This window comes from Danio aesculapii, chromosome 21 (genome assembly GCF_903798145.1).
Source record: "Danio aesculapii chromosome 21, fDanAes4.1, whole genome shotgun sequence".
NCBI lineage: Eukaryota > Metazoa > Chordata > Actinopteri > Cypriniformes > Danionidae > Danio > Danio aesculapii.
The window spans coordinates 8,628,419-8,652,161 of record NC_079455.1 but is presented as its reverse complement, the minus strand read 5'-3'; the positions used below and the strand labels follow the sequence as shown (position 1 = coordinate 8,652,161).

General features: G+C 36.9%; 2 protein-coding genes across 2 annotated transcripts in view; one reads left to right on the top strand and one right to left on the bottom strand.

The window, feature by feature from the left end:
• wwc1 (WW and C2 domain containing 1) overlaps positions 1–23,743 on the top strand; it is a 153,594-nt gene that overhangs the window by 129,201 nt on the left and 650 nt on the right. The gene's annotated exons all lie outside the window — the stretch shown is intronic.
• Positions 121–23,743, bottom strand: part of LOC130214990 (gem-associated protein 5-like) — a 30,207-nt gene continuing 6,584 nt past the window's right edge. The window contains exons 2-9 of the mRNA XM_056446873.1: positions 20,714–20,770; positions 20,513–20,632; positions 16,211–16,421; positions 15,810–16,064; positions 12,378–12,540; positions 6,298–6,670; positions 6,132–6,210; positions 121–2,184 (exon numbers count right to left, since the gene is read on the bottom strand). Of these exons, the coding sequence (XP_056302848.1) occupies positions 2,020–2,184; positions 6,132–6,210; positions 6,298–6,670; positions 12,378–12,540; positions 15,810–16,064; positions 16,211–16,421; positions 20,513–20,632; positions 20,714–20,770 (1,423 nt within the window). The 3' untranslated portion in view covers positions 121–2,019. The remainder of the gene's footprint in view (positions 2,185–6,131; positions 6,211–6,297; positions 6,671–12,377; positions 12,541–15,809; positions 16,065–16,210; positions 16,422–20,512; positions 20,633–20,713; positions 20,771–23,743) is intronic.

Genomic DNA, 23,743 nt, shown 5'->3' with positions numbered 1-23,743 from the left:
TATTTCTCGACTAACCTTATGTTTCCACCCACATATTTATGTGCATTTTGGAGATGAAAACTGGTGGATGGAAACTCCAAGATGCGCATAACTTTTGAAAAAACACATAAGACATGTGCATAACCGAGTAGGATAGTTTTTATTTGATAAGAAAAGATGTGCATAAACTGGAAACAATGGAAACACTTTTACCGAACAAATTCCAGTATGTGTATTAAAAAGGTTTGTTATAAAAGATCATGTGATGATACAAATATCAAAGAACGGACAAACCAGCAGGCTGAGCACACTGTAAAACATCTGAAACTTTGTTTAGCTCATTCTAAAACGCCTGAACCATCTCAGTATTAAGCTACGGTCACACTGCGCTTTGTGTGTGCGAAATTCTGTCGTGCGGCGCTGCGAAAAGGGGCGGGATTAAACAAGATGATTAGACATTAAAAAAAGGCAGCGATTGCTCCATGTTTTAAATTTCTGCCCAGAGAGGTGCTGTTTTGATCCTCGATTGGTCTCATGCAGTCAAGTGATGCGATTTAGCAGGTTAGAGTTCACCAAGCTTGAACTTTGCACTGCAGCAACCTGCGAAACTTAACGCATGACCCCGCGTTTCCGGTCTGACGCATTCGCGTGCGTATGAATGGAAGTCTATGGAAGGAAAAGTCAAGTGTGACCGCACCTTTAGTGTTATTATATTGTTAATGACCCCCAGAGCGTCTGTTTATTGTGTCGGCATAGTCCTCTGAAGATTCTCGCAGCTTCTTCTACCACAGTAAATTCTGTTTTTACTGTTGATATTTGGTGCCAGTTTTTCAGGATGTCGATTTTGTTCTCTTTGATTCTCCTTGCACATAAATTTTAAATTTCTGGAAACCGAGCTATTGCCTACAATTCAGTCACACAAAAAACAAAGTCAGTCAAATTTAAATTAAGATGCATGAATGCAAAACATATGTTTTTACGAACATGTTTATGTTTGCGCAAAGCTTCAATTGACAGACTCCGGTGGAAAGCCATTCATTTGTGGATATACAACTGCATTTACAACATTAACAGAGCATGTGGATGACAGAGCGTGCATTTGCAAATAATATTGATTCTAATTTCATCCCGTATCTATAAGTCTCACTGAAGCAGAATTAGCTGCCATCTCTGATGTCAAATTATGTTTTGCTGAAGTCTTGGTTGTTCGATCTGCAGAGTTCATAACTCAGATGTCCAACTTAAAGGGATAGTTCACCCAAAAATGAACATTTACTCACTTTTTCCTCAAGTGATTTCAAACTAACTCGCTTCTGTTGACCACAAAAGATGACATTTTGAAGAAAGCTGAACCTGTAACCATTTACTTCCATAGTAGAAACAACAACTGTGGACGTCAATAGTTCCATGTTTCCAGCTTTCTTTAGTTTTTTAACTGATTTCGAGAGGAGCCTGTGATATGATTGATCGTGGCTGGTCTCCCATCTGTGATCAGTAATAATCCAATCAGATTGATCCAAGCCTACCATAAATAGACAATTTCACCCTACAGCCGAATCTTAGTTTTGGAAGAATTTCCCCCCCTTTCACCCCATCTCCACCTTTTCCTTTACTAGGGGGAGCTCTCAAGACCTACCTGATCTCGGACCACCTTACATGCTAAAAGACCTAGCAGGAGCCAAGCAACATCTAAGTGTGAACTCTTGAAAACAGTTTTTGTGTTCAACAAAGTCAAACAAGTTTGGAACAAATGATGACAGTTTTAGGTGAACTCTTCCTTTAAAGCAGCAATGTGGACAAAGTGGGGAAAATCCTCATTCAAGGTGTCTAGATGCAGCATTAGTCCTCCAAACATTCCCACCTGCCTCCGGATATAACAATGCTAAACATTTCCAGCCTGAATGGTGTGTTTGACAAAGGTATTGCTTTTTGTAACAAGTAAATTGTGGGAGAATGTTTTTATTTAATTCATACATTAGTCAAAAGTGAATAGTACATATCTGCATATCAAAACAGGAAGTGCTAATTAGCCAGTAGGTGTCAGTGTATGAGTCTCCTCACAGCTTTACTAAGAGACTCTGCAGTTCCATATTTGCGCAATAAAGCTGTGGCTTCAGAGCAGATGTGTTGTGGAATCAGATTAAAGTGTTTTTCCATGTGCAGAAGAACAATACAACATTCCATCACATCCGGAAAAGGGTGTTTCTGCAAAACAAGACAAAAAAAAAAAAAACGGAAGATTAAACCATCTCGTCTGCTAAAGGACATTGACTAAAAGCTGCTTTTTTTAATTGTTATTAAATAAAATTCATGATCTTACTACTACCTAATCTGGGGTGCGTTTCCGAAAACCATCATTAGCCAACTAAGGTCACAAGTTCTGTCGTTACAATCATAGTTCGTTGATTTGCCATTTCCCGAATCCATCGTTTCAACGAACTTTTCTAGCTGCATCGCAAACTTCTGCGCTTGCGACTACACCTTTAGAGCTGTGGTTAGAAACACAGTTCCTGGCTGTGTTCTATTCCCAGTTATCCCCCTAAGCCCTATTCATTTAGAACATTCCGACATTTAAACTTGGAATTATTATTATAAAAAACATATTAAAGTCATCTCTCTTATGTGTAATTGGCTTTCATAGTATTACAGTTCAGTTTTAGCGATCATGTTAACAATTGCGCTCCCTTCGCAAACATTGATGTCATTTTGAACACAGCCGTGGCTCATGATGAAAGCTATAGGTGACCAATTATTTAAAAGCAGAATTTATGTTACGTCTCCAAAGCTTGTGAAAACAAAAAACAGAGCATACGTTAATGCTTTTGTTTTATAGTAGGTTATTTATTAAGTAACTGTACTGTCAAATTGTAAAAGTAGACTTTTCAAAAAAGAAATAAGCAATATCCTACTTAATAATAATAATCATCATCATCAATATTATTATTATAGTATTTTTTTTTTTTATAAATAATAAATATTAAATTTCATTTCTAAATAAATAGCCTCATTATTTATTTATTGATATGATTAATATATGATATTAGATTACGCTTTTGAAAGTGATGTTTTAGAATGGAATATGTAATGTTCTTGATAATATTTGTAAAGGGAACACAGGCCTTATGTGTGCCGTTTACATATATTTCAATTTATATGGAAAACGTGTGCATGTTTTTACCAAAACTAATATTGTTTATATATGACTATATATATAACTAATATATGTTTTTTAAATGCGTGCATGTGTGTGTGTGTGTGTGTGTGTGAGTAAAACAATATAATTTGCACAAAGAAGTTATGGGTTCTTTAAAGAAGTTGTTACTCCACCCCATTTAGAGCATCATTATGGGCATTTTACTTTATAACTAACCTGGTTCAAATAATGGATCCGTGACAGAAACTACAGGTTTTGGGAAACACTCGTCACTACATCGTTCTTTCCCAAATGATGCATCGTACTTAGTTCAGCCTCGAGTTACGTTGTTGTTTGGAAAACGTACCCCTGTTAGTGAAATAGACGCTTCATTTCCACTGTTTGTAGCTGTAATTTTAATGTGTATTTTTGTTATTAAGAGGAAAGAGGGCAGCACATATTTCAATTCATCTATGACCTATGGGTGAGTAAATGAACTAATTTTGAATATTAGTCTACACTATCCCTTTAAAGGGAGCCTTGGGTATCAAGACATTTATGCCTTAATACAGTGGTGGGGAAACTCGCCCCTGGAGGGTCGGTGTTCTGCAGAGTTTTGCTCCAACAATAATCAAACACACCTAAACATGCTAATCAGTGTCCTCAAGATCAATAGAAAGATATAGGCAGGTGATTTTGATTATGGTTGGAGGTCAAATCTGCAGGACACCGGGCCTCCAGGAGCGAGTTTAAATGACGCCTCTGTGAAATATGTAGAAAAAAAACAACATATTTACCCTATTCAAAAAGTCCTGCCGTTGTTTTATTGACGTAATTTGGTTGCTTCACCTCTACTGCGCTATCAATGTCCATTATGAACGCACCAAAACTAGTTCCTACTTGCTCCTTCTATGCCATATATGCTGCTTTTGGTTGATATTTTCAGTGAAAAAGATCTTTATCTTCATTACTGTATATTTTTCCCTCACAAGTAGTAACATTACAATATTAAATCCCTCTGGACATCGAGTGTAATTTATGTTGAGAAAAGAAAGCAACACATGAACACGCCGACACTTATCAACATCCATCTCTGCTGCATAACTGGAGAAAACAGGGCACTCGGACGTGCGTTTGTTTAAATAAAATTACACTTACTGACCGATCAGCAGCTCATGTAATGTTTCTCCTTGTGGGGAAAAAAATAAACAGTAATAAAATCATGATCCCTTTGTCTGAAAATGACAACCAAAAGCAGCATATTTGGCGTAGTAGAAGCATTTTGTATAACTAGTTTTGGTGCGTTCATAATGGGAATAGAGTGGAGAAACTATGACTTCACCTTGTAGGCTAATCGGCTGCTAGCATAAAACTGGTTCCCTCGCTAAAATCCCTATAGGATTTTCCCATAGGCTTTTTGAAGATTGCAAATAATAAGCTCTGTGTTCAAACACTGTTCATTACACTTATACGTTTTGTCCAGCCGGATAATCCTCACACTAAAATACAGCTTTGAGCACTTTTGGATCTTAAATGCAAACGCAAGAACTGAAAACCTCACATTAGACTATAATCGGACTACAGTGCCTTCTGGGCGCTCGCCTGTGATGTCAGAACCACCCTGCTACAGACCACTTTTCAAGCTTATTTTTAGAAATATGGTCCATGACAACGATTTACTCTGTCTGTTTATTATATTATAACCCACGCTATATATTATAAAACACTTAGACCTACATGCCTTTTAGGAAATACATTTTGTTTTGCTTTACGGTTGTTGTAAAGTTTTAAAACCATGTATAAATGTGCCTCCATAATATTATCATAAGACTAAATGTGTATATCGCTCGCGTGCACACAGCCTGCTTACCTTAGTAACAAACGACAGAAATGAAGCGTGATGGACAAAGTCTATATGCCTGCAAGTTCCATCATGGACACAGAACAAATCAATATTCTTTTTTTTTTTTTTGTCACGAAGTACAGCGAAAAGCAGCCCATACAGTCACATTTGCTTTAAATGTTAAGGAGGAGGGTAAATACTGCAGTTATGACAGAGTTAAAAGTGTTCAGATGAAGAAAAAAACTGACAAAACATCTATTGATCACTTTAAAATGACAGTTAACATGTATGTATTCTTACACATTTATTCACACGTTTGCATTACTGAGAGCAGGACAGAGACAGACTGCACTGGTAAGCAGAATCTTCATAATATCGTTTAATTAAAATAAATGATCAACAAATTAATCTGTCTTGATGGTCTTTACATGTAAAGGCGTTATCTACACACAATATGAATTCCCAATTAGAAAAATACTACAAACTATAAAATAATATTCATGACAATACTTCAATTACAAACAAATCCAAATGCCCAACACAAGTGAGCTGCGTTCCAGATAAACTCAGCTCAATGACGTATAATGTCTCCGACACCGCCTGTAGTCCCATTTAGTAACTTGATAGCAACCGTCTTTTTAAAGAAGCGTAACCGATTATTGAGTTTATACCGAGTATCTTGAGTTTGTGTTAGCCACGAACCTTATTTAAGCGATTTAACTGAAATCCCATTCAAAATACCCATTGACTTTGGGACGAGGGAACCGGAACTGCTAAAATGCTAACTCGCTTCCGGGTTTTTGCATACAAACTGACGTCATACTTCCTCCACTCGATTGATAGCGCAGTAGAGGCAGAGCAACCATATATTACATCATCGAAAACAATGGCAGGGCCCATAGTCCAAAATAAACTGAAATACATGTGGATTCTTTTTAACTAACGTAAATGTCATGTTTTTTTCTACATATTTCTCAAAGAGGCATCATTTACATCACATTAAGCCATACATGTCTTTAGGGTTCCCTTTAAGATGTGTTTAATGTATGATATGATGGTGGTCGTGAACAGCTATTGATATTTCTAGAATTTTCTCAATTTAAACATGTAGCTAGGCTTGGATCTGGAAACAGTGCTCATCACGTCACAACTTGACATGCAAACGGAGCAGCTTACCCTGATGTGTTCCGGGACGGCAGCGAGAGCTTTATGGTGTTCAGCAACTTGTGCGGTCAGCACAGAGAGAGACTCGCTGCTGGAGAGAGACACAAAGCAGCTGTTAGACATGTCTTTGAAGCACCTGAATCAAAAGCACAGGAATAAAGCAGAGCATCAGAAATACCCCGTTCCTCCAGCAGATCCCTCCAGAGATGTCTCTGGGTCTTTACACCTGCTGTGCTGCTGAATCAGGCTGCTGACTCTCTTCTGAATCTCCGCTATGGCTCTCTGGTTGGCCTGCAGATCAGCGTGAGCTTCAGAGAGAAGAATCTTCCAGAAGCCATCAGATTGAGCTTCTCCGTTACGCTTCTCTTCATCGCCGTCGTTCAGAGTTAAATGGTGACCGTTGCTGATGGCGTCATTGGTCGACGTTGACGTCCACCATTTCTCATACATGAACGGATAACAGACGAAAGCCTCAACGCTTTGAGAAATCGACAAGCTTCTCTCATCAGATGGGTCTAGTTTTTGTTTGTAAAGCGCCACCGACTCCAAACCTGAAAGAAAATAAGGATTTCAATCGTTTGATTGGAGAACGTTTGACAAACTTGACATGATATATGACTCTTCTCTACCCAATTATAATAAGCTGTTTCCATCCAAAGATGTGGATTAGACTTCTGTGCAAAACTGGAATATCGAATAAAACATTTGCAAATAAGTGCCGTTTACATCCAGTGAGAACAAAATCGTTACTTCCTGATAAACTGACGGCAAAATGGAGGAACAGTGGAATTCGCTGCTGTAAGAGAAGCCACACTGTAAAAAAAATGACAGATTCCAAACAATTCCTTTATGTTGTCGTAACACAATTAGGTTATCCCCTCCCTCCAAAAAAAACCTCAAGAATTGTGTTTATTCAGCAGTTTAGCAGCAAAAATGGTTTTTTGAGAGCAATGTGGGCCTCTTTGTCCTTCTATAATAAATGACTTGTGCCTCAGAAGGCAAAGACGGAACAATCAACATGTAGTGGCTCTTTTGAATGACCAAAACAACATTTCAGATGTTTTACAATGGGTTTGGTTGCTGGTTTGTCCATTAATGCCGTCCCATCGTGACTCGGCTCTGATATGAAGCAGATTACATTGTGTTGTATAATTTGGCTCCATGTGTCTGTTAAAACGAAATTAAATAACATTATTGATGCGCATGCTGGAATTTATTCAGTAAATGCGTTTCCATTTTAGATTACTTGACTAAGGCCTAATCCCAATGCTACCCCTTAGCCCTTCACCCTCGTATTGTGCGTTCACATGAAGGGGTAGAGGTGTCCCAATTCTCTTTAGCTCGAAGGTGTAGAGCTAAGGGGAAGGGTTAAAAACCCCTTTGAACAGAGATTTTTTTCAGCACCACACTCGAAACTAAGGGGTAAGAAAATTTCCCAAAATACACCAGCCACAACAGCAGCAGCTGCACCCGGAAGTCAGGAGATCCACAAATTAGCATATTTTATCATTATTCTGAATTTTTACATCAAGGAAACACATGTTTTAATATATTCATAACCCTGTTCATGTTTTATCATCATGCTTTAAAAAAATGCTAAAATAAAAAAACGCTAAATTTCACAATCTATAATCAATAATAATAACCACTGTACAGCAGTCCCACAACATTCGGACACTCGATGACACTCGAATACCCTGTCAGAAAAGTCTAGTGGCTGGGAAGGAGCTTTTACACTGTCTGCTTTAATGTTAATGTTGTTTTCGTGCGTTTACATACAGTAGATGAATATGGCCACAGTGTAAATGCACAGTACAGTTAGGAGCTTATTGCCATTAGATCGTTATGATAACATGAAATATGCCTTCAGTGATTTCCTGAAGATAAATACCAAAAAATAACACAACTGGAATAACTACAGCAGTCGCGATCGTCTGATCTCATATGAAGCAAGAGATCGCGATGACATGAGGATGTATCCCATTTGTTAGGGGTAAATTTTGAAGCCTTTCCTCTTCACACTCAGTTTTAAGGGCCAGGGGGAAGGGGTATAAAAATAGAATTGGGATTGGGCCTAAGTTCATGCAATTTTTCAAAATGTTTGCACATCTTGGCTTTTCCAGTAAGGCTTAACTAGGTTAATTATGCATGTTAGGGTAATTAGGCAAATAATTGTACAAAAATGGTTTGTTCTGAAGACAATCAAAACAAATATTGCTTGATAGGGTTAATAATACTAACCATAAAAAAAAAAAATATTCATAAAAACTGCTTTTATTCTACCTGAAATTAAAAATAAGACTTTCTCTAGAAGAAAAAATAATAAAGGAAATGCTGTCAAAACTCCCTTGCTCTGTTGCATCATTTGGGAAATATTTAATAAAGAAAAAGAAATTAAATACAGTACAAAAAAATGGCATTTTATTCAATGGAAATTAAAAGGTTTTAAAATGACAAACAAAATTGCCTGATATTCTATGATTTGAACGAAAAAAATAAAACCTATTCTAGAACAGACCTTTTAAAATGCCTTTCAGAAACTTCATGACCTGTAGGAACCCTGTTAACTGCCTTAAAGGGATAGTTCACCTAAAACTGAACTTTTATACATTTCTTTCTTCTGTTGAACACAAGAAAATCTGAAAAAAAAGCAGCCATTGGCATCTGATTAGGAACAAAAAAAAAAAAAAAAAAAACATAAAAGTTAATGGCTGTTTTTCCTACATTCTTGAGTATATCTTTCTTTGTGCTCAACATTTCTGGGTGAACGATCTCTTTAATAAGGGAGATTATATACAGTTGAAGTCAGAATTATTAGCCCCCCTTTGATTTTTTTTTTCTTCTTTTTTTTCCAAATGATGTTTAACAGAGCAAGGAAATTTTCACAGTATGTCTGATAATATTTTTTCTTTTGTAGAAAGTCTTATTTGTTTTATTTCGGCAAGAATAAAAGCAGTAGTTAATTTTTTATGAAATATTTTAAGGTTAAAATTAGTAGCCCCTTTAAGTTTTTTTTTTTTCGATAGTCTACAGAACAAACCATCGTTATACAATAACTTGCCTAATTACCCTAACCTGCCTAGTTAACCTAATTAAACTAGTTAAGCCTTTAAATGTCACTTTAAGCTGTATAGAAGTGTCTTGAAAAATATCTAGTCAAATATTATTTACTGTCATCATGGCAAAGATAAAATAAATCAGTTATTAGAAATGAGTTATTAAAATTATTATGTTTAGAAATGTGCTGAAAAAGTCTTCTCTCCGTTAAACAGAAATTGGGGAAAAAATTAAACGGGGGGCTAAGAATTCAGGGGGGCTAATAATTCTGACTTCATGTTGTTGTATCTATACAAACAATTTTTTTTTTTTTTTAAAGTTTAAGGCAAAATATGCAACCAAAACATTTTGACAGTATCCGCTTGTTAAGTGTGATGTCACGTGAAGCGGCTTCCGGGTCCAAGCACTATATTAAACTGTATGGGGAGACTCAACAAATGGTGTTAATAAACATTTACAAAACGCTGTAGTGCTTTCGAAAATCACTACTGCAATATACTGTATATGTCCATGCCTAATATCCGATGGCCAGAAAGTGATTATTTTTTATAAATTGTTAAAATATTGGTGTTTGTGATGCAGCGAGTCCAGAGACTTTTGTTTACACCTTGATTTTATAAAAAAAAAAAAAAATCCCTTTAATGTATGATACAGTAGGACTAAAAAGTGGTCATAAATATTTTCAATTCAAATGAGTAGTGTGGACGTCACGACTTAACAAACAGATAGGTAGACTGACACAATTACATTATTTGTAGTGCTTCATGATAGTGGGCGGAGCTTAATATATATTTATTTCTAAATATGGTAGAGTGGTAGAACTTTCTGTTTAGTGTCTTGTCTAATGTATTTTTATTTTTTTAAATGGTGAATTAAACATGACTGATTTAAATGTAGGTTGACAATGTGAACAAATAGCTTCAACAAAAGTCATATCAAGTCAATCGCCAATCTTTAAAAAACTCAGCATGTTGAAAAGCAGTTTTTACTTCTGGAAGCTGATAATAGCACTATTATACTATTCAGTTTCAAATATTATATTTAAAGTCTGTGTGAAATCAAAATTGACAGTGTTTCTTTTGCTAGCACACATTGTTATTCTTTTGGTGAACAATTATTCCATGAAAGATAATCCACAAAAAAAAAAAAAATGGACCATTTGCTTCCGCGTTTGGAGTGGTATTTTTTCTCTGATGACATCAGTTTGACGGCTTCAGCCACAATATTCTTAGCCCTGCCCCTTTTACCGTTAGTTTGCTATGAGGGAATGATGCTCAAAAAGAAAACCCCGCCCCCTACTCAATATTCTGTTTCAGCTGAAATACATCAACCCCTTTAAGAATATAATGACACCCTAAAGATAACTTTAAAATCCTTTTTTTTTTTTATATCACAATTGTCCTTACATTTTACAACATAAATATATTTCTTTTTTCTTCTTTAAATTTGATTATCTACAATACTGGTACACCATATTGTACTTATACGCCATGGCTGCGTCCGAAATTGCATACTTCCATACTATATAGCAGGGGTTCTCAAACAGTGGGGAGCGAGACATTTAGCCGTGCACTCAAGTAAATTATGACAATTTTTATGCATTTACTAGAGGTAATAATATGATTAACTTAGTTCCACAGCTAACTATCAGGCACCTGTAGAGTTAATGTGTTCCAGTTAAATATATACACATGAAATGGAGCGGGTGCTTTTTAAAACGCTTACATGGACATCAGTAATAGTTATTTGCCTTAACCTGAAAAAGACAATAATTAAATTACATGAAGTGCTTTTGGAATGTTGCATCACCAGGCTATTCACGTCTGCAGAGTCTCATGTAAATTTGGGTGTTTCATCTTCAATTTCTCAACTTTAACTGCAGTTCGGCTATCTAACTTTTACTCATGAACATTTCATTCATGCCCCTGTGACAAACTGGGGTATTTGATGGGAATATGAAGGACTGGTGGAAGAGTGTTGCTTTTATTGATACCGCACGCTGAATGGAAAGAAAAAAAAACGTCCGCATTTGTGATGTGTGTCTGTGTGTATGCGGTCCTTTACTGACAGCCGCGTGTGTGGATCTTGTCACAAAATGCTGCGAAAAGTCCTACATGACGGTAATAGTTTGATTGCAGTGTTTACTCCCATAATGCCCCTAATATATGCACACTCCACATCTTAATTCCATTACTGTTTAGTTCAGTTATGACTTTAGCCAGATTAGGGTAATCAAAAAAAAAATAAATTAAAAAAAAAAAAAAAAAAAAAAAAAAAAAAAAAAAAAAAAAAAAAAAAAAAAAAAAAATCGCTGTTTACATGGTGACTCCTAATCAGAGTATTGTCTTAATCATATTAAAATCCTATTAAAGTATTGTTGCCCATGTAATACTCAATGTTTGACTGGATCAATCACACCATCAGGGCTCTGTGAACTTGGCTTTGCGAAGCAGCATTTTCTGTATGTATGCACATCAAAAACAAGTATGCTATGGCTCATACTTAGATTGACAGTGGAAGATGATTTGTGGTTAGTCATGTCAGGAATCCGACTACAGATTAGCATGCTGTCCTCACAGAAACAGGCTCAGTCATCGCACTGAATCAGGTAAGCTATGTATTTATGTTTCAATGTAATAAATTCTGAGCACTTTAAATGCAGCAAGTAATATGTGAATGACGATTGCGCATGCATTATAATTTTGGCTCGAGGGAAAGGTGCCTGGGGGGGCGTGAGTGAAATTGGACAAACTTGGGTGGGGGGCGTGTGTCCTAAAAGTTTGAAAACCCCCTGCTATATAGTACGCTAAAAACAGAATGCAAGCCGAGTAATATATCTGAATTCATTGTATTTGAAAAACAGTAGGCGAGAATGACCTACTACTTCTGGCTATCCCATAATACCACATGAAAGAATACGCGAATGGGAGTGAAGCGACATATCTTATGTGGCTAAGTCATGTGAAAATGACAAATAGTGGATGTAGTATGTCCGAGTATTATTCCTACTATATAGAACGTACTTTTCTAATGGTCGTGTAGTAAATTCAAATCTAGTACCAACTGTGTAGTAGGCGATTTCAGACGTAGCCCATAATTCTTTCTCTCTCTCTCTCTCTTTTTTATATGATTTTCTATAATAGGCAGTAGTGATGTGGAGTGATTGTGTGTTGTTGTTTTGTGTAGATGAGCATCTCTGACCATGTGGAAACAGCAGCAGGCTCAGCTCTGCCATCAGTGTGAAGTTTCCCGCTTCTGAAGCTCGACTCAGAGCCCGCAACAACTGCTCGACAACAGACGACCAATCACACAACAGCTCACTCAGGGCACACAGCGTCACGTCCAATGAGATGTGAGATAACAACTGAGGAGCACAAAAGTGGAGCCAAATACTGGTGATTAACATGACATTAAAAGATACACTTCATTCTAGTCTACAGATAAAGACAGACAATATAATATGATTTATTTACTTAATTTAATAATTTATACAAGGATCAATAACAATTAACTATGATATGCTGTACAGTAAAGTATAGTGGAAGCCAGAATTGTTAGCCCCTCTGTTTATTTTCCCCCCAATTTCTGCTTAACGGAGAGCAGATTTTTTCAACACATTTCTAAACATAATAGTTTTAATAACTCATTTCTAATAACTGATTTATTTTATCTTTGCCATGATGACAGTAAATAATATTTCACAAGATACTTTTCAAGACACTTCTATACAGCTTAAAGTGACATTTAAAGGCTGAACTAGGTTAATTAGGTTAACTAGGCAGGTTAGGGTAATTAGGAAAGTTATTGTATAACGATGGTTCTGTAGACTATCGAAAAAAAATAGCTTAAAGGGGCTAATAATATTGACCTTAAAATGGATTTAAAGAATTTAAAACTGTTTTTATTCTAGCTGAAATAAAACAAATAAGACTTTCTTTAGAAGAAAAAATATTATACTGTGAGAATTTCCTTGCTCTGTTAAACATGTTTTTGGGAAATATTTAAAAAAGAAAAAAAATGCAAATGGCGCTAATAATTCTGACTTCAACTGTATATACATCTCAAAAGAAAAATTAGATAAAGTCCATATATACTCAAAACAACCTCATGGACAACAAGCAATCTGGCTTTAAGAAAGGCCACTCAACCGAGACTGCCCTGCTCTCGGTCGTGGAGGATCTCAGACTGGCTAAAGCAGACTCTAAATCATCTGTCCTCATCTTGCTGGATTTATCAGCTGCTTTTGACACTGTAAACCACCAGATCCTGCTATCTACGCTTGAGTCACTGGGCGTTGCAGGCACTGTTATTCAATGGTTCAGTTCTTACCTCTCGGACAGGTCATTCAGGGTGTCTTGGAGGGGAGAGGTGTCCAACCTACAGCATCTAAACACTGGGGTACCTCAGGGCTCTGTTCTTGGGCCACTTCTTTTCTCCATCTACACGACATCTTTAGGAACAGTCATCCAGAAACATGGTTTTTCCTACCACTGCTATGCTGATGATACCCAGCTATACCTCTCTTTTCACCCTGATGATCCCTCGGCTCCAGCTCGCATCTCAGCCTGCCTGTCAGACATTTCACACTGGATGAAAGATCATCATCTTCAGCTTAACCTCACGAAAACGGAAATGCTTGAAGTTTCTGCCAACCCGACTCTACACCATAACTTTTCAATCCAGATGGATGGGGCAACCATTACTGCATCCAAAATGGTAAAAAGCCTTGGAGTAATGATTGATGACCAACTAAACTTCTCTGACCACATTTCTAGAACTGCTCGATCTTGCAGATTCGCACTCTATAACATCAGAAAGGTCCGACCCTTCTTATCTGAACATGCAGCTCAACTCATTGTTCAAGCTCTTGTTCTCTTCAAACTGGACTATTGCAACTCTCTACTAGCCGGGCTTCCAGCTAATTCTATCAAACCTCTTCAGCTGCTTCAGAATGCAGCAGCACGAGTGGTCTTTGATGAACCCAAAAGAGCACATGTCACTCCATTTATGTGCCCTCCAGAAACTTGCGTTCTGTGAATGAACGTCGCATCGTGGTTCCATCCCTAAGAGGGAAGAAATCACTTTCCCGAACTCTCACATTCAATCTGCCCAGTTGGTGGAATGAACTCCCTAACTGCATCAGAACGGCAGTCACTTGCTGTCTTCAAGAAACGACTAAAAACTCAACTGTTCAGTCTCCACTTTCCTTCCTAATCTTAACTGCCTCTCTGGCTATACCACTAACTGTTCTCTCTCTCTCTCTCTCTCTCTCTCTCGCTCGCTCGCTCGCTCTCTCGCTCTCTCTCTCTCTCTCTCTCTCTCTCTCTCTCTCTCTCTCTCTCTCTCTCAAAAAAAAAAAAACATTACTAATGCTTAGCTTCTTAGACTTTACACACCTGAAACTTGTCTATAGCACTTGTTCACTGCTGCTCTTATAGTTGTGTAAATTGCTTCCTTGTCCTCATTTGTAAGTCGCTTTGGATAAAAGCATCTGCTAAATGTAAATATCTATTTGTTATATATAATTATTATACAGGAATTATTAATAACTTTTCAGTACTATAAAATATTATATGACAACCTCTCAAGGCCTAAAGTGTTTTTTTACATGCATTTTTTATTTCTCTTTGCTATTTGGGTTTATTGGAACCTAATTAGAATAAAAAGTATCATCTTTTGATATGATGTACTTAAGAGAAAATATATGTCCAAATATGTGAACTTGTGGCCCGAATTTACATAAAACACTTTTTCCTGACTGTTTTTTTAATGCATATTTAACTTAGAATTTTTTTTAACTTGCTTTGAATATCAGAAAGTAAAAACAAAATTTTTCCCATTTTGGAAAGTAAGAAATGTTATTTTATATGCTGCAAAACAGTTGCAGGATGACACTGTATGTCTGTAATGCAGTTCTGGGATGCAGTTCAACAGATGATTCATGGGGGAAAAAAAACAAGAAAAAAAATAAAATAAAAAAATTCGACCTTCTGCCACTTTTTCAAATGATCAACTAGAAGTTATTTAAGTTATTATTAGTTGCTTTTACAACTGGGATTGATGACAAGACTTTTGTCCGGTAGTGTATAGTAAAAACTGCTTAAGTCAGTATTATTACCTCCCTTAAGAAATCTTGCAAGGAATATGATGCATGTGTGTAGATGAAGAAAGATGAAGTGCCATCAACAAAACAACTGTCAAAGCAAACTCATTCCATCACTAAATCCACCGTACCAGATACTATCAAGGCGAAATGATATAACAATACAGACTGAAAAAGTTCAAGTGAGTCAGTTTGCAGAAAGTACTTCCACTGCTTTTACAGGAGACCACTGGACATCAGTAAATGGCCAAATTTACTTCAATATAACAGCGCAGCTAATTGATGACAACTGACATCTCCACTTACACTTTAGAAAAGTTCAAAATAATTAATAATAAGATCATAAAACTACCGTTTCCTTAAACTAGATTGTCATTTGTTTCTTTATTTCTATAACACTGCATATTTACAGTATTAAATTGTTAATCGAAATTTATCAGAGACCATGATTGTGATTAATGCGTGATGCATTGATTAATCGATCAACAGAGCTGGTTATCTGATATTATAGCTTCTATTTGCGCACATACTTGTTTGACGGGTCCAGTAGTGGTAAGCGGAGGATTTTCGATGGCTTTCAGCTGTTGATGGAGAGTCTGCAGTTTGTGAACGTCAGCAGGATCCACTCCAAACTCTCTCTGCCACACTCTGAACACCGCCGAGAAGAAGACCTCCTCGCGCGACGAAGACCACCAGTGGGAAGATGACGAACTCCAGCTGACCACATCTGTGTCCGCCAGTCTCTGAGTGAGAATCTCATTCACACTGAACACCAGCCGGTGACCCTGTCCAGAAATATAACTATTACAATAAAATCATCACATTTATAGCACAGTGGAGTTTAACGTGCTAGTTTTGGGTATCTCTGCCTTAGAATCAACTTCATTATAGAAACTGCTGGTTAGTCACATAAATAAATATGGAAACCAACCAAAAGTGAGTCTTGTGTCCTCAGGACGTCCTGTGCTGCCTTCCAGTCCTGGGTGGCAATCAGGTCTTTGGCGCACCTCAGAGAGAGGGAGTGTGCCAGCTCTGTTTCTCCTGTTATCTGTGCCAGGTGAGCCGCCGTCTTCAGTGATGTCACATCCCCTTTCTTCCCAATCACTTTAGCTGCATCAAAGCTGGAGTCTGTGGCCAGGTAACTGAACGAAGAACAGCCACACACTGCTTAAGTCACTTTACTCAGTTGGAGGTATTGCTACGAAATAAAGAATCTGCGATGTGTTAATTCAGCGTTAATTTAACTTTTTTTTGCCGTGGCCTTCAAAATCAAACTTGAGAAAATTGAGAATCATTTTTTTGTACTTTTGTCAATTAACAAGTGTACTGTTCAAATGGACTACCCTTTCGTTATGTTAGAGCACGGGTCACCAACCTTTTTGAAACCGAGAGACTTTTTGGATACCGATTAATGTGAAGGGCTACCAGTTTGATACACTTCTCAAATAACAAATCTGCTTCATTTACTTGTAATGATATGTTATTGTTAATAATTAATGATATTCATTCTATGTGAAGACACTGATCATGTTAGTGAATCTCAATAGTGACTTGTAGGTAGAAAACAGATAAATATCAACATCCAACACGTTATTTCTAGAGATCTCTGCAAGTATTTACATTCTCAAATGATCACTTCTACAATATTTTCACTAGCCACAAACAATTTTTAACAAATCATGCACTACGTTGTTCCATGTTTGTACAGATTATCAACTGTGTAACATAAATCAACTTTCAGATTTTGCTGAAATTATCACCAAATCTACAGCATTTTTTACATTGCCGACGCCCTTCTAACCAATGTAGTTGCCTCGAGTTGGACATTAAAGAGAGCAGAGATTACATCCGTTCTCATCTCTAAGCAGTTTTGCCTTCCCATCTGAAAATGCCTTGTTTTTCATAAAAATGGATAGTTAGCTCTAAATGAGGCTTCCGTTGCTTTTGAGGGGTTAATCGTGATTAAAAGACTAAAACTTGCAATTTTGGCTGCCACTGGTGCTGCGACAAGGACGTAAGAAGTATCAAGGGTACATCAAAGGCACACACGACTACGCATTGCCAAACCAAAGACTATAGAGTTCTTAAAAGGGACTTTGGTCACACCATCTCAAAACATTTAATTCTAAACAACTTTTAAGTGACGGACACCGTCAGCCACGTTAGGCATTCGTTCTTGTTGCTCACACACACGCCTGATTTATACTCGACGCGTTCACTGGATCGCTTGAGTGTGCGCGGCAAATGTGACGTCATAACTGTGTTTGCGGAGGTTCGCTTTGGCTGTGTGCGACATGATTTCGGGTGGCGGAGCATACAATTTTTTTTTGAGACACGAGCAAACGAGTTTGATTTGAGTTGAATATAAACCACTTTGAAGAGATTTTGTCTGAAACAGGTATGATTGTACACACGTCTTTATGATCCATGATCATAGAGATAACCAGACGATCAATAATTTTTGGCTAGAAATTGCAACTGCTGTGGGAAAGGAGGAAAGCTTTTGTTAAAAAGCTTGGAAAAACCTGAGGGATATGTTTGTTAAACCTCTGTTAACTGTGGCTCTGTTTACACCAATACGTTTTAGTTTTAAAAAGGCGTCTTAGAATGAAAATTATCTGCGTCCACACACTAGCGTTTCTGAACAACATTGCGTCTACATTAAACCGCTGAAAACGCACATCACATGACCACACACACACACACTCTGGCATACACTGCAGCATGCTTTGAGCACATCTACCCATACGAGAGCTGTACACACGGGACTGTTCATCAAGGATCTACCACTGGATCTAATCTCATAATCTCTTCATATATTAATGTAACCGCATACACTGATTCTGCACATTTAACTGATTGCTTGCCTTTATTTCCTATATTGTATAAACTTGTTGTACGTTATACTTTTATAATGGCCAATATTGATCATTAAAACTGATATTCAGTGAAAGACACAGGGTCATATGGTCATATTATGCAGCTAGACGATGCCTCAACACTTTTGGTGTCTGTTAAGTTAACATCAAAATGAAAACGTGCAATTGCTCATATCATGTTTTCATTTTATTGTTAAGAAAGTAAAACAACATAGCCAGGGTGATGTGAATGAGGTTATAAAGTACACTGTTCCCTTTAAAGATTTACCCAACGTGTCCTGTGGAGTTTGTTTTCCATATCAAACTTGAGAAGTCTGAACTTACAAGGAGAGGATGCAAGACTGAACTGTGTGTAGGCTACTTAATATTGAGGAAAAAGCCAGAATCAGAAGTCTGCAGCCCCGTCTCTGTTTTCAGATGTCTCCGTTTTCCCCCCCATCCACACTGAGATGGAGGAGCAGCATTTTAAAACCAAAATGGCCTCTTCTGCGTTTTCAAAACGCTCAGTTTTCGGGGCTCGAAAACTCCGGCATAGTGTGGACGGATGGTGTAACCGTAGCAAAACTTATGCGTTTTAAAATGATAAGGTATTAAGTGTAAACAGGGCCTAAATCTAAAAAAAAATCTGTATTTTTTAGTACTTTTTTTTGCTTTTATTCTTGCCTAAATTAAAAATATATATTTGTAGAGCAACTCATGTTCTGTTGTCCTTAATATTTTTATAAACTTTATTAAGTAAAACTGTCAAAAGCAAGAGATGTATCCAAGTTTGTTAAAAAAAATCTTGAATGCTTATAAGGATTTTTTATCATTAAAATAATTTATACAATAATAAAAATAATTGTTTAAAAATACTGAGTGATGTTAATGATATAACGTAGTTCTGGATACTTTCTACTTCTCTGTTTATCTATTTGACTTTAAGATCAGTTTCTTTTGACCGCCCCCCTGTCATTTTAAAGAATATCACAATGGCTAACGCAGCAAAGTATAAAAGCCTCGTCCGATGTGGCGCCAGGCGAAAGCATAATTCCAGCTTAGTAGTTCTAGTGTTAAATACTTAGTGAAATACTTTGACAAACAGTACTTTCTGTTGAACACCAAAGCAGATTATTTGAGAAATTATAAAAAAAATGGACGGCATTGAATTCACAGTATGTTTTGCTACTATGGCTAATCCAACATTTTTCCAAGAAAGTCTTCCTTTGTGTTCAACAGAGAAAGAAATCTATATTTTTGGAACCACATGGGGGTGAGCAAATGTTCAGTAAAACTTTAGTTCAAGTACCAATTCACACCATTCACTACTGGATTATTACCGGTCTATTAAGATACCAACTGTTAATTAGCACTTACGAACTATAATCTTATCTTAATAGCCATAATCCTACCTTTTGGCCCACTCATCTTCGCAGAATTGTTGTAATTCAGCCACATTGGAGGACTTTTGAGCATGAACAGACTTTTTACAATCATGCCACAGCATCTCAATTGGATTCATGGCAGGACATTGACTAGGCCAGTCCAGTCTTCATTTTTGTTTTTAGAAGTGGACTTTGCTGTTGTGCTTCGTGCTTTTAGAACCCAAGAGGTCACTAACAGATGGCCAGACGTTCTCCTTAAGGATACGTTCATGGTTCCATTTGTTTTAACAGGGCGGCAAACACTTTTTCACACAGGGCTTTGTAGTTTTGGATTTAGTTGTTTTCACTTAAAAATAAATGTGGAGATAAAACATGACCACATGAGGATAGAATAAAAAAAGCTGTTTTGTTCAAAATCAAACAAAAAGTGCTCAGGGGTAGCTCTCGGTGCTCTGAGTAAGGTATTCATCAAAATAATCAGCAAAAATCAGTCCAAGGCACTCAAAAAATGTGGAAAAAATATTAAAAACCCTTTCTTCACATGGCTAATCCTTAAAAAAACTATGCATTTCAGCATACTGCATTTCAGCATTCAGCAAACTACCTTCATCAGGGTTACAAACAGGGTTTTTCCATATTTTTCGAGTTCCTTGGACTGATTTTTGCTGTTTAAAGCGGTTTTGTTGTTTGAACGCAGAGGCTTGGTATTTGATATATACTACAGTCATATATTCCTAGCCAAAAATATTCTGAGGAGCGTCAAATTTAGGTGAAAATCATCAAGATTATGGTGGTGGATGACAACTGGCGTGGAAAGAGTTAATCAGCAGCTAATTAGTAGTTTATCGAGTTAAAAGTCTTAGTTAACGGTTTGCTAATAGCGTGAATTGTACAGTAAAATAAAGTGTGACCAAATTTTTTAGATCAGCGTGAATAGTTTGCATACATTTAAACAGACCTCCACAGTGTTTTGTAAACCACTTTGATTACCATTTAGCAGCAGTGGCGTAGTGTCCGTCCTTCTCTAGCACCGCAGCCCAGCTCATGTACAAATCTTTTAGCACTGGATCGTCCGGCTGGAGTCTGGCTCTGGCTAAAGCAATGGCCTCCCTGGAGTTTGAAAACAAGCACAAACATTAACCTTCAGCTCGGAGCAAACAGCATTCACGTTCCAGAGGGTGTTTTTCTGACCGGTAGAACTGGTGGCTCTTAAGGAGACTGATGGCCTCAAAAGTGCTCCCGCCAGACCTGGAGGTAATTTGGTGACTTGTATTTCCCCAAAAAAGGTGGAGTGTTTCTTAAATGCATGCATCTATTTTCATGCTGAAAGTGCTTAGATTTTAAGCACTAATACCTTTTTAAAAGACACTAGTTCTTAATTGTTAGATACTGTATATGTTACAAGTGTTTTTTCATTTGGTAGGCTACTAGTACCTATTTATTAGATACTTGTTCTCATTATACATACTAGTACTTCTTCATTCGATACTGGTACTTGTTATAATTACTAGTACTTATTTATTTGATACTAGCACCTATTAGATAAATGCTAGTATTTATTAATTAGATACTTGTGTTTATTTCAGTTGTGACAAGTTGCATTGGCAGATGTCAACACCATTTTGACTAGTTTGTTTTCCACTTTTGACTAGTACATATTTTATATACTAATAGTTATTTATCCAGCAACTTATACTCATTGGATATTTGTATCTATTACATTGATTTATTACTTTCTCTCTCTATTTTTTATTTATTTGCACTTACTCATTACATAGTACTTATTGATCAGCCAACTATGTATTCAACGCTCTACTACCTACCTGATGAATAATTAATAGTACGTGAAAATCTACTTGGCACAACTGGATTTCATAACTTGTCCAAACCAAGTAGTTAATATCTCATTGAAGTCCCATAGAAGTCAGTGAGGGAACAACAGATAATTACTAGTCAATATTGAAATAAGGACTAGGTGTTCAAGTACTGCTTTAATAGGTACTAGTGTCTGATAAATAAGAACTGAATAAGTTGTATCACTAGTAGATATTAAATAAGCACTAGTACTTAAAGGGAAAGAAACTAGTGTCTTAAAGTTTAGTAGCATGAAAATGGATACTAGTACAGTTTATTGGTTAAATGTTAAAACGGCTTTCCATAGCGAACCTTGATGTGCTTCAAAAGGATAGCATAGTGTCTGAAACTAGTGTGAAATCTGGTACTGATGAGTAGGGATACAGTGATCCCATCTGCAATGCACGTTTACGTGCTCTGGTCTCTTGCTCCACCTAGTGGAGAACTGGAGTTTGTACTTTTTTTTGGTAGCACTCTTGATACAAAACCCTGACATCTCTCCAAAATTGATTTAGGAGATGGAGATTGCATATATACTTTGGTTTGGCGCATTATAAGAACATTTACCACCCATCTGAAAATGCTGTCCTAAAGCTTGTTGCCAAATATTTAATTCAAATAGAAGCCTCTTTTTAAAGCTCAGTTGTTTTGTTTCTCCGTACAGAAAAAAAGTACAGACATTTATTTGTTTTTATTTCGGATCTTAATAGGCATCATTCTCGCAGTTTAGACCCAGTTAAAGAGACAGTTCACCCAAAAATGTCAATTTAGGGCACATTTCACACAGACAAAGTCAAGTCATCTTTGAAACACCTCTCGGGCAGGATGCTCGGGAGCATTCAGTCTGAATGCGGAAACATCAAATTCCAATTCTCCAAAATTGCTTGCCAAACTTACGATTAAATTTTATTTTAGGAATCACCATTAAAATTAAGCAAGAACTGTGTTTTAGTTCATTTCTAAACATCCAAATCGCACAAAATCTGCAGAAACTCACGACTGGTTCGAGACACCTCACCTGAGATTCGTCAGTCTATAGCGATGGCTGATTGGCTCCTGTACTAGAAGGCGGGCTTTATTCACCATATTGACCGTTAGACTTTTCCTATAGATTACTTCATGTGGTCATGTCATTGGCCCATGAACATTTCCTGCTTGTTATCACACTAGTTCATAACTGTAACTAGAGGCAATTCAATCATAACTTAATGTTAAAACAGCTATCATGACATTATTTATCATATTGTGCTCTTTTTGGTTTTCTCTGAAACTATAGAAATTAAAAATGTAAAAACAGGAAATACATTAGGTTTGTTACAATCCCTCAAATGGTCTATTCAAAATGAGTTACATGTCTTGTATATTCTATAGTCTTTGACAGCTGTGTCTCATTTCAGAGCCTGCATCCTCCGAAGGATGCAAACTTCAAAGGTGAGTCTTTGGATGTCCACACAGACTGAACCGAGCGTTTTGAAATTAGACGATCTTAGCCTACAGTGGACAGATCTCATCATCTAGCAAACGTAAGAGCTGCTGTTATTAAGCGTAATAAAATGTGTAATTACGTTTTTTCAAAGGTGATTTTAAAACTTATTTTAAGTGATCTGAAAGCAAAACAAGGTTTATAAAAGCTGGAAATATATTTCCTTTGATCCATTCATGTATACATAAACATGTAACGGTCTATGAATCACTCTCTAGTACGACATTACATATTTTTTTAGTTTTTAACATTAACATTTTAGATATCCAAGTAAAATAAACTTAATTACATTTAAACCAGAGTTTTCTTTAAAAAATATCCTGCCGTTATCAGCGCGCAATGAATCTTGGACGCGAAGGATCCACCGGTTGTGTCCGTCATTACCTGGGAAATGAAGGAATGCCTTTTGAGGCTGCGTTTGAAGGAGTCTTTGAATTTTTTTTAAATGAGACAGCAGCGCACTTCGAATGCATCCTTCAGAAGATTGCAAGCTCTGAAATGAGACACCGCTATAGGCTTGCGTCCGAAAAAGCATACTTCCATACTATATAGTACGCTAAAATCAGTATGCGAGCCGAGTAGTATGTCCGAATTCATAGAATTCGAAAACAGTATGCGAAAAGTACCCAGTATGACTTACTACTTCCAGCGAGATTCTGAAGTGTGCAAACTCATGCACACTGCACTTTCACATGATGCCAGCCTTCGTCGCACTGCAATGATGCAGTGCACTTTGAATGCATCCTTCGGATGATACAGCCTCTGAAATGAGAAACAGCTATAGTCTGCATCCGAAACCGCATACTTCCATACTATATAGTACGTTAAAATCAGTATGTGAGCCGAGAAGTATGTCCGAATTCATAGAATTCAAAAACAGTATG